The sequence below is a fragment of the Hemitrygon akajei genome, chromosome 6, assembly GCF_048418815.1.
Source record: "Hemitrygon akajei chromosome 6, sHemAka1.3, whole genome shotgun sequence".
Taxonomy (NCBI): domain Eukaryota; kingdom Metazoa; phylum Chordata; class Chondrichthyes; order Myliobatiformes; family Dasyatidae; genus Hemitrygon; species Hemitrygon akajei.
Window position 1 is genome coordinate 3,919,907 of NC_133129.1, and position 14,041 is coordinate 3,933,947.

Sequence of the window (14,041 nt, forward strand, 5' to 3'; positions counted from 1 at the left end):
CCAAATTTCTGATGTTTAAAGCTCCTTAAAGGTGGTGGTATATATATTCTGAGCTCATAACACATATACCCTGAATAAACTTTAGTCAGCAAACTTTCTTCATCAAAATTACTCATAACCAATAAACTATCACACTTTTTTCTGTTTTTTGTAACTTTCAAACATTTGGCCTCAATAATTTTTGCTCCTTTTATGTTCTGTTTAATCTCATCCATAGTAACATTTGTTGGTATTCCCAAAATAACTCCTCTAGTCCACTTTCTATTGTTAGGAATTGAGCATTGTACTTTTCTGCCGTCTATTTTATGTAATCTTATCACTCTGCCTTGCTGAGCACTGTCCCAACAAACCACTAATAGTAATCCATTTTGTAATACCTTTGCTCTTTTGACCTCACCAATACAAGAAAATACGAGGTTGCTTTGGCAAGTAAGGTGAAAATAAGGTGAAAATAAATCTGAAGGGTTTCTACAGTTATATTAATAGCAAAAGGATAGTGAGGGATAAAATTGGTCCCTTAGAGAATCAGAGTGGACAGCTATGTGTGGAGCCGAAAGAGATGGGGGAGATTTTGAACAATTTATTTTCTTTGGTATTCACTAAGGAGAAGGATATTGAATTGTGTAACGTAAGGGAAACAAGTAGGGAAGTTATGAAAACTATGACGATTAAAGAGGAGGAAGTACTGGTGCTTTTAAGGAATATAAAAGTGGATAAATCTCCAGATCCTGACAGGATTTTCCCTAGGACCTTGAGGGAGGTTAGTGTAGAAATTGCAGGGGCTCTGACAGAAATATTTCAAATGTCATTGGAAACAGGGATGGTGCCAGAGGATTGGCGTATTGCTCATGTGGTTCCATTGTTTAAAAAGGGTTCTAAGAGTAAACCTAGCAATTATAGGCCTGTCAGTTTGATGTCAGTGGTGGGTAAATTAATGGAAAATATTCTCAGAGATGGTATATATAATTATCTGGATAGACAGGTTCCAATTAGGAACAGTCAGCATGGATTTGTGTGTGGAAGGTCATGTTTCACAAATCTTATTGTATTTTTTGAAGAGGTTATGAGGAAAATTGATGAGGGTAAAGCAGTGGATGTGGTCTATATGGACTTCAGTAAGGCCTTTGACAAGGTTCCGCATGGAAGGTTAGTTAGGAAGGTTCAATCATTAGGTATTAATATTGAAGTAGTAAAATGGATTCAACAGTGGCTGGAGGGGAGATGCCAGTGAGTAGTGGTGGATAACTGTTTGTCAGGTTGGAGGCCGGTGACTAGTGGTGTGCCTCAAGGATCTGTACTGGGTCCAATGTTGTTTGTCATATACATTAATGATCTGGATGATGGGGTGGTAAATTGGATTAGTAAGTATGCAGATGATACTAAGGTAGGTGGCATTGTGGATAATGAAGTAGGTTTTCAAAGCTTGCAGAGAGATTTAGGCCAGTTAGAAGAGTGGGCTGAACGAGGACAGATGGAGTTTAATGCTGATAAGTGTGAGATACTACATTTTGGTAGGGATAATCCAAATAGGACATACATGGTAAATGGTAGGGCTTTGAAGAATGCAGTAGAACAGAGTGATCTAGGAATAATGGTGCATAGTTCCCTGAACATGGAATCTCATGTGGACAGGGTGGTGAAGAAAGCTTTTGGTATGCTGGCCTTTATAAATCAGAGCATTGAGTATAGGAGTTGGGATATAATGTTAAAATTGTACAAGGCATTGGTAAGGTCAAATATGGAGTATTGTGTACAGTTCTGGTCACTGAATTATAGGAAAGATGTCAACAAAATAGAGAGAGTACAGAGAAGATTTACTAGAATGTTAAACACGAGGAAATCTGCAGATGCTGGAAATTCAAACAACAACACACACAACTGGGAGATCCTGCTTTTTCTGGCGGACTGAGCTTAGGTGTTCAGCAAAACAGTCTCCCAGTCTGCGTCGGGTCTCACCAATATATAAAAGGCCACACCGGGAGCACCGGACACAGTATACCACACCAGCCGGCTCACAGGTGAAGTGTCGCCTCTCCTGGAGGGACTGTCTGGGGCTCTGAATGGTGGTGAGGGAGGAAGTGTAAGGGCAGGTGTAGCACTTGTTCCGTTTACAAGGGTAAGTGCCAGGAGGGAGATCAGTGGGAAGGGATGGGGGGGGGGACGATTGGACAAGGGAGTCGTATAGGGAATGATCCCTGCGAAAAGTGGAATGGGGGGGGAGGGAAAAATGTGCTTGGTAGTGGGATCCCGTTGGAGGTGGCGGAAGTTACGGTGAATTATACGTTGGACCTCGAGGCTGGTGGGGTGGTAGGTAAGGACAAGGGGAGCCCTATCCCGAGTGGGGTGGCGGGTGGATGGGGTGAGGGCAGATGTGTGGGAAATGGGGGAGATGCGTTTGAGAGCAGAGTTAATGGTGGACGAAGGGAAGCCCCTTTGTTTAAAAAAGACATCTCCTTCGTCCTGGAATGAAAAGCCTCATCCTGAGAGCAGATGCGGCGGAGATGAAGGAATTGTGAGAAGGGGATAGCATTTTTGCAAGAGACAGGGTGGGAAGAGGAATAGTCCAGGTAGCTGTGAGATTCTGTAAGCTTATAGTAGATATCAGTAGATAGGCCGTCTCCAAAGATGGAGACAGAAAGATCAAGAAAGGGGAAGGAGGTGTTGGAAATGGACCAGGTAAATTTAAGGGCGGGGTGAAAGTTAGAGGCAAAGTTAATGAAGTCGACGAGCTCAGCATGCGTACAGGAGGCAGCGCCAATGCAATCGTCGATATAGCGAAGGAAAAGAGGGGGACAGATACCCGTATAGGCTTGGAACATGGACTGTTCCACAAAGCCAACAAAAAGGCAGGCATAACTGGGACCCATACGGGTGCCCATGGCTACACCCTTGGTTTGGAGGAAGTGGGAGGAGCCAAAGGAGAAATTATTGAAAGTAAGAACTAATTCTGCTAGACGGAGGAGAGTGGTGGTAGAGGGGAATTGGTTAGGTCTGGAATCCAAAAAAAAGCGAAGAGCTTTGAGACCATCTTGGTGGGGGATGGAGGTATATTGGGACTGGACGTCCATGGTGAAAATAAGACGGTGGGGGCCAGGGAACTTAAAATCATTGAAAAAATTCAAAGCATGAGAAATGTCACAAACATAGGTGGGAAGAGATTGAACAAGGGGGGATAAGACAGTGTTGAGGTATGCAGAAATGAGTTCGGTGGGGCAGCAGCAAGCTGAGACAATAGGTCTACCTGGACAGGCAGGTTTGTGGATCTTGGATAGGAAGTAGAGAAGAGAAGTGCGGGGTGTGGGAACTATGAGGTTGGTAGCAGTGGATGGGAGATCCCCAGAGCTGGTAAGGTTGGTGATGGTATAGGAGACAATGGCCTGGTGCTCCTTAGTGGGGTCATGATCAAGGGGTAAATAAGAGGCGGTATCAGAGAGTTGTCGCTGTGCCTCGGCCAGGTAGAGGTCAGTATGCCAGACAACAACAGCTCCCCCCTTATCAGCAGGTTTTATAGTGAGGTTGGGATTGGTGCGGAGGGAGCGGAGAGCAGAGCGTTCAGAAGGAGTGAGGTTGGAATTGGAACAGGGTGTGGTGAAGTCGAGACGGTTGATGTCCCGTCAGCAAGTAGCAATAAAGAGGTCCAGAGCAGGCAGAAGACCAGAGCGGGGTGTCCATGAAGAGGAGGAGGGTTGAAGACAGGAGAAGGGGTCATCGGTGGGGGTAGGAGAGTCCTTGTCAAAGAAATAAGCTCGGAGACGGAGCCAGCGGAAGAAGAGTTCAGCGTCATGGCGTACGCGGAACTCGCTGAGGTGTGGGCGAAGGGGGACAAAGCTGAGGCCCTTACTGAGGACAGAGCACTCTGCCTCAGAGAGTTGAAGGTCGGAGGGAATGGTAAAGGCCCGGCACGGATGAGAGATGGGATCAGAGGGGGGAGGGAGGCTGGTAGTGTCAGTGGAGAGGGAAGGGTTGGGGTGAGAGGAAGATGGAGCCTCTGAGGGCCCAGGTGCTGACGATGAGATCAGAGGAAGAGAGGATTGCATAGTGGTGGTGGGGGAAGGGGAGACGGGAGACACAATCGTAGCACGTGAAGACCCGGCCTGGAGTTCAAGGCTGGAGTCGCTGTCTGTGGTTGCGCAATCGCTTTGAAGCTGCCCATGGTCGTTGGAACCCGCGTTGATGGTGCTTTCACCAATCACCTTTCCAGCTCTTAGCTTCACCCCACCCCCTCCAGTCTTCTCCTATCATTTCGCATTTCCCCCTCCCCCCACTACTTTCAAATCTCTTACTATCTTTCATTTCGGTTAGTCCTGACGAAGGGTCTCGGCCGAAACGTCAACAGCACTTCTCCCTATAGCTGCTGCCTGGCCTGCTGTGTTACACCAGCATTTTGTGTGTGTTGTTACTAGAATGTTACCTGGGTTTCAGCACCTAAGTTACAGGGAAAGGTTGAACAAGTTAGGTCTTTATTCTTTAACTTTAAGAAGTTAAAGGGGGGACTTGATAGAGGTATTTAAAATTATGAGGGGGATAGATAGAGTTGATGTGGATAGGCTTTTTCCATTGAGAGTAGGGGAGATTCAAACAAGAGGACATGAGTTGAGAGTTAGAGGGCAAAAGTTTAAGGGTAACATGGGGGGAATTTCTTTACTCAGAGAGTGGTAGCTGTGTGGAACGAGCTTCCAGTAGAAGTGGTAGAGGCAGGTTCGGTATTGTCATTTAAAGTAAAATTGGATAGGTATATGGACAGGAAAGGAATGGAGGGTTATAGGCTGAGTGCGGGCCAGTGGGACTAGGTGAGTGTAAGCATTGGCACGGACTAGAAGGGCCGATATGGCTTGTTTCCGTGCTGTAATTGTTATATGGTTATATATTATAATAAGTTTGTTGATTATCTTTGCCAAATGAATCGGGTTCCAATCACCAAAAGACGCTTCAGCTCAGTTTTATAATTACTTTAATCTCATCTTCTTTCCATTGTTTTGCTATCCTACTTCATTCATCCCCTGACTCCTCAGAGTATGGCATCTCATACCTCTGTTTTCTTGCATTTTCCACTCCATTCCTCTTTCCCGCCAACCTCCATCTCTAACTCACTTCCCGAATCGTCACTTCCTCCTGCCATCCTCCGTCCATTCACAATCTAGTTGTTGAGCCAACTGCCATCCTTCAGAAACTCGTGTTACCCTTAAACTGAAACCCAGGTAACATTCTAGTAACAACACACACAAACTGCTGGTGGAACACAGCAGGCCAGGCAGCATCTATAGGGAGAAGCGCTGTCGACGTTTTGGGCCGAGACCCTTCGTCAGGACTAACCGAAAGGAAAGATAGTAAGAGATTTGAAAGTAGTGGGGGGAGGGGGAAATGCGAAATGATAGGAGAAGACCGGAGGGGGTGGGATGAAGCTAAGAGCTGGAAAGGTGATTGGCGAAAGTGATACAGAGCTGGAGAAGGGAAAGAATCATGGGACGGGTGGCCTCAGGAGAAAGAAAGGAGGTGGGGGGAACACCAGAGGGAGATGGAGAACAGGCAAATGACTAAATATGTCAGGGATGGGGTAAGAAGGGGAGGAGGGGCATTAACGGAAGTTAGAGAAGTCAATGTTCATGCCATCAGGTTGGAGGCTACTAAGCCGGTATATAAGGTGTTGTTCCTCCAACCTGAGTGTGGCTTCATTTTGACAGTAGAGGAGGCCATGGATAGACATATCAGAATGGGAATGGGACGTGGAATTAAAATGTGTGGCCACTGGGAGATCCTGCTTTTTCTGGCGGACCGAGCGTAGGTGTTCAGTCAAACTGTCTCCCAGTCTGTCTCGGGTCTCGCCAATATATAAAAGGCCACACCGGGAGCACCGGACGCAGTATACCACACCAGCCGACTCACAGGTGAAGTGTCGCCTCTCCTGGAGGGACTGTCTGGGGCCCTGAATGGTGGTGAGGGAGGAAGTGTAAGGGCAGGTGTAGCACTTGTTCCGTTTACAAGGATAAGTGCCAGGAGGGAGATCGGTGGGAAGGGATGAGGGGGACGAGTGGACAAGGGAGTCGCGTAGGGAGTGATCCCTGCGAAAAGCAGAAAGGGTGGGGAGGGAAAAATGTGTTTGGTAGTGGGATCCCGTTGGAGGTGGCGGAAGTTATGGAGAATTATACGTTAGACCTGGAGGCTGGTGGGGTGGTAGGTAAGGACAAGGGGACCCTATCCCGAGTGGGGTGGCAGGTGGATGGGGTGAGGGCAGATGTGTGGGAAATGGGGGAGATGCGTTTGAGAGCAGAGCTGGACGAAGGGAAGCCCCTTTTTTTAAAAAAAGCAAGACATCTCCTTCGTCCTGGGATGAAAAGTCTCATCCTGAGAGCAGATGTGGTGGAGACGGAGGAATTGTGAGAAGAGGATAGCATTTTTGCAAGAGACAGGGTGGGAAGAGGAATAGTCCAGGTAGCTGTGAGAGTCTGTAGGCTTATAGTAGATATCAGTATTCCTGCCCTGGTGCCAGCCAAGTCTCTGTAATGGACACCACATCATAATTCTGTTATGAGTGATGAACAGACCTGATGGACAATGGGGTGCAGAGTTAACCATCCCCCCCCCCTGAGAAACATGAACTATTACTGTTGCTATGCTGCTCATGAGAGAGAGAGATGAGACACAGGCAAGAACGTCTGCTACAGATAAGAGAGAGAGAGACTGAAAAAAGGAATCAGGTTCCATCTTGCCACATCTTCCTTAATCTTTTTAATATAAAGGCTGATAAATATATTCTGATAATTTTGCCAAATCTTTTGGCATAATGATGCCCAAATATTTGAAAGACTCTGTGTGCCATGCCCAGGGGTATCGACTTTCAATTTCTCTTGGTGGGCTATAGTAATATGAAAGTAATTGGGTTTTATCTATGTTGATCTTGTATCCTAATTGACCATATTGTTCAAAGGATTGCATCAATTTAGGTAAAGAGTATGTTGGTTGCCCTAGGTAGATCAAAATGTCATCCGCATAACAAACCAATTTATGCTCTGTCCCTTCAATAGTAATTCCCCTAATATATTCATTTTGTCTGATGTATTGAGCTAATGGTTCCAGATATAATGCGAAGAGTAGCGGTGACCATGCACAACCCTGTCTCGTGCCCCTTTCTAGGGTGACTATTTGATAAATATCTATAGATTTTAATCCTAGCAGTAGGATTGTCATATAGTGTCTGTATAGTTTTAATAATTGTGTCTTGGAAACCAAATCTATGTAAAACTCTGTAAAGAAAATTCCAATTGACCTAATCAAATGCTTTTTCAGCGTCCACGCTTATCACTATTGCTTCGATTTTATTTTTTTGTATATGATCCATAATGTGAAGTGTCCTTCATATATTGTCTTGTGTCTGGCATTGTCGTATAAAACCTGTCTGATCATTACATATCAGTATAGGTAGAAACTCCTCTAATCGTTTGGCCATGATGGAGGTAAATAACCTATAATCTACATTAAGAATGGATATTGGTCTAAATGACCCGCATTCCATTTTATCCTTGCCTTCTTTCGATATAGCTGAGATTATCGCTTCCTTCCAACTGGGTGGCATTTGTGCCTTTTTTAGAAACCAGTTCAGTGTCTGGAGTAAAACAGGAATTAACTCATTTTTAAATTCTTTGTACCACTCTGCCGTATACCCATCTGATCCTGGTGACTTGCTTAGTTTAAGCCTACTAATTGCAGCTTTTAATTCAACTTCAGTTATGTCAGAAGTCTTCCTTCTATTTTGTTCTTCACTTAAAGTGGGTAACTCTAGAGAATTCAAGAAGGTGTCAATTTGGGTTATGCTTCCCCCTGGAACTCTGGAATATAGAGTTTTGTAAAACGCTTCAAAAGCTTCTTGAATTTCACTTAGCTTATTTTTTTATCATTTTTATTCTTGGGTTCCTAATTCTATGAATTGTATTTTCTGCTATCTCTTTTTTCAGTTTCCACGCCAGTATTTTCATAGATTTCGATCCACTTTCATAATGTCTCTGTTTCAGAAACATTAAGTTTTTCCTGATTTCTTGCATAGCCAAATTATTTATTTCATTCCTAATTCTTTTAATTTCCCCTAATGTATCTTGTGCCAAATTCAATTCATGTTTTTCTCTAGTTCCTTCAGCCTATTTTGTAATTCCTCTAATGTTTTATTCCTTATTTTATTCTTATATGAAGATATCGCTATAATTTTCCCTCTTAAGACTGCCTTCAGAGTATCCCATAAAATGGGAAGTGAAACCTCTCCATTATCATTAAATTCTAAGTAGAGACCAATTTCTTTTTTAATTTGTTCCTTAAAGTACGGATCATTGAGTAGACTTGAATTTAGTTTCCAAATAGTATTCTTTGGTTATAGGTCAAAATCAACAGAGAAATGTATAGGTGCATGGTCACTTACATCTATTGTCCCAATTCCACAGGCGTTTATTTTGTCTTTGTCTTTTCTAAATGTTATGAAATAGTCTATTCTTGTATATACAGAATGGGGAGCAGAATAATGAGTGTAATCCCTTCTGTCAGGGAAAAGATCCCTCCATATATCAATTATTAAACCAACATCCTCAAAAAGTGTATTAACTTTCTAATGTAAAGATTTTATTTCATAGGTTTTTCTATTGGAAGAGTCTAAGTTCGGTTGTAATTGTAAATTTAAGTCTCCCCCACATATCAGGAGACCTTCTGTTTCCGTTAACATATTATCAGTAATTTTCTGAAAAAAAAACAACATCACTTCCCGGGGGTGAGTATATATTCAATAGAGTAACTGAATTGCCATCTATATTCCCCCTTACCAGAATATATCTGCCCTCTTTAACTCCCATTTTGAATACTTTTTCAAAATTTAGCTTACTTGAGATAAGAATAGCAACTCTTCTCCTATGTCCTGATTTATATGAGGAGAAAAACAGATTAGTGAAACCCATTCTCTTTAGTTTTTTATGCTCATTATCACTTAAATGAGTTTCCTGTAAATATACTACATGGGCTTGTTCTTTTTTCATTTTGGATAAAATTCTCTTATGTTTGATTGGATTTAATAGCCCATTTACATTAAACGAAATGAATTTTACCTTGTCCTTAGCCATTTATATTTATCTGTCAATGTATCATTGAAATTAGAATAAAACTGAACAAATAAGAACCAAAAAACACAAATAATAACAAAAATGGCAATGAACGTGTGATTCCAAGGCTGAGGTCTCTAGTTGATGACCCTGCGTTGAGCTAGAGGAAATGTCTAGCTGTGGGGGATAACCCCTCCTACTTGTGAGTTGAGGGCCCCCATTGCAGTATTCATAAAAGTCAGTGAACAAATCCATTACACAGAAAAGATTTCCCTGTGTACTCCTCCTATATATACATATATACACACACACAAATATATATATATATATATATATACACACATATATACATGCATACATATACACACATATATACATATATATATTTATACACATACACATACACACACACACACACACACACACACACATATATATATATACATTACACACATACACATACATGCACACATATATATATTCTCATTTTGGTGGGGAAAAAGGAGTAAGTCAGCGAATAAAGAATAACAACTAAGTAATATAAAATCCACATTATAATAAGTATTTCTCGAGATAGGTATATCACCATGTACTTCTGCTTCCGTTTAGCTTCTCAACATTTTTAAAGTTAGCCAAACCTTATGGCTCTTCTGAAGGGGGTGAGGACTGTCTTTGGGAAACTCCCAGTCTCTTCCTGATATATTTCTCTCAGCCTCCTCCCGTCTCCTGCCTTCTTGATACTCACATTATTTCCCAAGCAGAGCAGGATAATTCTTCAGCCAGGCTTTCTCTCGTTTTGGTCACGCTGACGGGCAACCCTCTGGCCTTCATGTCTGTAGTCACCTCTTCCACTGTCTGGTACAACCACGTCCCGTTGTCATAAAACACTCAAAGTTTAGCAGGGTATGGAGTTTGAAATCTAATCTTATTTTGCTTTAGTACTCGCTTTACTTCAGAGTATTCTTTGCGTTTATGGAGGACCGCGGGGGGGGGTAATCTTGGTTGAAATATATTAATTTATCCTCTAAAAACACTCTCTTCTTACCCCAGGCCCTTCGTAGAATCTCCGCCTTGGTGCTATACCGAAGGAATTTAATTATTATTGAGCGTGGCTTTCTATCCTGGGTAGGTTTTGGGACTAACACGCAGTGGGCTCTTTCGACTTCCAGCTTCATAGCCGGGGGAAGATCCAACATGTCCCGCAGTAACTTTCCGACAAACTGTGTCATAGACGGGCCCTCCGCTCCTTCTGGAACGTTGTAGATTCTGATATTTTTCTGCCGTGATCTTCCCTCCAGGTCAAGCAGTTTACCTTCTTGGTGATGTATTATTTTTATTGTCTTGCTTAGTATCCATTCCACGTTTTGAACGCGATCATCCACCTTCTCAATTCGAGTCTCTGCCACCACTATTTTTTGATTAACGCTGGTGAGCTCTGCCTTAATATCACGGAGCTGCTGCTCTATTTCTTTCCGGAACTCCGTTAGCTCTTTCAGGATTTCGAACATATTCGCCGCTTCATCTGAACGAGGCCCAGCAGCCGCCTCGCTAGCACACGGTTGGGTCGGAGAGCCGCTCGCTGCACTCCTCTCGGACCCAGGCTCCGCAGTGTCACTTTTTTAATTTCCATTTCTTTTCCCCATTCTTGCCCCTCTTTTCAGTTCAAATATTTTTTGAAAAATATTATATTTGATGGGTTAATGGGGCTTAATACGCATTTTTCCAGAGGAGCTGGTGACTTAAGCTGCCATTCTCGACGATGACGTCACCGGAAAAACTGGCGCTTTTTTCTTTATTTTCTTTTCCTTCACATATACTGTATCATTAGTAATCACATAGTTCTAGTAAAATCCTTAAAGTGTATTCTATAACTGTATCTGGTGTGAGCTTGATATTGTGTGCGACGCTGCGTTAACTTGATTTCCACAGCATCTGCGTGTACACTGTAACGTTGTTACACTGTAGTGATTTGTCTTGTTACACTGTACTGATTAGTGTTGTTACACTCCACTGATTAGTGTTGTTATACTGTACTGATTGGTGTTGTTACACTGTAGTGATTAGTGTTGTTACCTGTACTGATTAGTGTTGTTCTACTGTAGTGATTAGTGTTGTTACCTGTACTGATCGGTGTTGTTATACTGTACTGATTGGTCTTGTTACACTCCACTGATTAGTGTTGTTACACTGTACTGATTACTGTTGTTACACTCCATTGATTAGTGATGGTGTCAGTTGGTTCAACAACTGAATGGTTGAAGGGAATTAGCTGTTCCTAAACGTGGTGGTGTGAGATTTAGGCTTCTCTACCTCCTGCCCGATGGGACTGTTTTATATTCAAAACAATTTCTCTTGTTTGAATGGTTTGTAATTGGTGAAACACATGTGGGGCTGTTTTCATTCGGGAGGGTGCTAAGGAGAGTTTTTATTATTTTGCAGGCTGGAAATTTTGTCAGTGTTAAACGTTTTTGCTGAGGGTTAACTGATTTATTCTGGCACCTGTCCTTCCCTCAGCTCCCAATGAGAGTGTCTCTGTGATGACTGGAACCGAGGGAGCTTCGGCCACGTTACCCTGTGTGTTCACACGGCCTCAGCAGAACCTCACTGCACACACGGTGACGTGGATGAGGAAGGATCCCTACCGACACATCGTCACCTTCAGGCACCAAGGAAATGGATCGTGGGCTGTGGAAAACAGCGCAACTCGGTACGAGCTCGTCGGGGACCCAAATCTGGGAAACTCCTCGACCAGAATAAAGCAGCTGAGAGTGTCGGACAGTCACAGCTACCTGTGTCTGGCTGGGTTCAGGGAAAGCAAGCATGATTATTCATCCGACAGAGACAGCACCAAACCCCAATATATCCATGTGTTCCAGAGTGAGATCCGGCTGCAGGTCACCCCAGGTAAGAAACCATTGACACATTCTGGAGGGTACGGGGTGGGTTTTGGGGGCAGGAAGGGTAGCCTGCTACCATTATCCTTTCTCTAATCAACCCCCACCCCCGGGTTTATCTGTCTGTCCCCGAGTGAGATCTGACTGTAGATCAGACCCGGAAAAGAACCCGTCCCCACATTCAAGTTCAAGTTTAATTGTCAATCAGCCACATGTGCATACAGCAAAACAAAACAGCGTTCCTCCAGGGACAAGGTGTAAAGCACAGTAACAACAGCACACAGTACACATCGTTACGATCGCAGGAAAGCATACAGTCACAAAAAGACATAATATAGCCCAGGTTCCTGAGTGGTCTGGCTTGGAGCTGGATGGTAGATTGGATATTGTCCTGGTCCAGCTTGTCTCTCACTAAGTGAACCCTGGGGGGCAGCACTGAGCAAAAGAGGAAGGCAGCACCGATGGGAGGGGCCTGTCCCCAACCCACGACGGACTCCAGCATGTCCACAGAGGCCTCTGCTCTCTCTCACACCATCTCTCTCACACCCTGGCGGGGCCTTGCCTGAGCCTGGGAGGAATGAGTGGAGTTCTAATGGAGGATCAGGAAGCTTCCCAGAGACGACTCACACTCAGGTCAAGTCAATTCAAGTTTATTGTCATTTCGACCATAGACTGCTGGTACAGTACACAGTAAAAACAAAACAACTTTCCTCCAGAACCCTGGTGCTACATGAAACAACACAAAACTACACTAGACTATGTGAAACAGCACAAGGCTACACTAGGCTACATAAAACCACATAAAACTGTACTAGACTACAGACCTGCACAGGACTACATAAAGTGCACAAAACAGTGCAGGGCAGTACAATAATTAATAAACAAGACAATAGGCACAGTAGAGGACAAATTCCAATATAATAATAAATGATGTAGATATCAGTCTAGACTAGTGGTCACCAAACTTTTTAAGCCCAAGATCGACCCTACTAAATCGGTTAGTCACATGCATGCACATCGAACAGAAAAGACCGGAAATAAAACCCCGCAACCCAGAAGTCAAAATAATGTGTGTACACCAGGGGTCACCACCGTTTTTTGCACCACGGACCGGTTTAACATCGACAATATTCTTGTGGACCAGCCGACGGATGGGGGGGTGGGGGTGTTAATCACGACCGGAATACAGCGATACTCGAAGCCGGTTCCTTATGTCCAGTCTATTCCGCAATTTAGTTTCCTTGGCTCTCAGCACTTAGCTTCTGTCCCACTTGCTCACGTTTTTTCCGCTGAAAAACCTCAACCGGTTTGTCTCTAAGTACAGGGTGCTTGGACTCAGGGTACCGAAGCAGTTTTGAAGCAGCTTCATTGCCTCATTAGACAGCCTCTGGGCCCGAACTCCAGCCTCCCACCCGCCCGCCGCCAGACGCCTTGGCCAGGTGTGGCTGGTCGTGGGTGGGGTGAGAGGACAAGGTCAGGGCCGGAGGTCCCCGTGCCGGGGCCGCGGCAGTCACAGTCCGGAGAGAGTGACCGACCGAGCGAGGAGTGTGACAGGATGCGCCCGCCACTCTTGTAGGATCTATCGGCTGACAAAGGGATGTCTTGACGGATGACTTTCAGTAGATCGCAGCGAGGTAGCTGCTCTGCTACTTACGAAACTATGAGCCCGAATTAGGTCATCTGCGAATATTTTAGCACCGGGTTTCCCACGAACATTTGGTGTGCTAAGCAAGTTTAGAAGCAGCTCCCATCTATCTGTGCTCCAGGCCAGTAGCAACGGCACTTCCCACCGGCCACGCGAGGCCAACCAGTGATCCCTGGCACGGGGGTATCTCTGCGTTTAGGCGACTGACGACCTCGCGTACGTTCAAGTTCAACAGGGAATGAGGAAAGGTGCAGCTGATCCATATCGTTTCTTCACGGCCCGGTGGTTGGGGACCACTGAAGTACACTGTGTAGTGCATGGCGGGGGAGCTACACACATGCACACTGGGCAGAAAGAACAGAACTAAAACCCCGCAACCCAGTAACAATCTCTCAACAGTATTTGTGTATTTATTTTTCTTTTTTTTTGGG

At 44.3% G+C, this 14,041-nt stretch overlaps 1 protein-coding gene across 1 annotated transcript in view; it reads left to right on the forward strand.

Annotated features, from left to right (window-relative positions):
- Positions 1-14,041, forward strand: part of LOC140728820 (uncharacterized) — a 62,018-nt gene that overhangs the window by 10,955 nt on the left and 37,022 nt on the right. Inside the window, exon 2 of the mRNA XM_073047793.1 lies at positions 11,586-11,975. Within this exon, the coding sequence (XP_072903894.1) occupies positions 11,586-11,975 (390 nt within the window). The remainder of the gene's footprint in view (positions 1-11,585; positions 11,976-14,041) is intronic.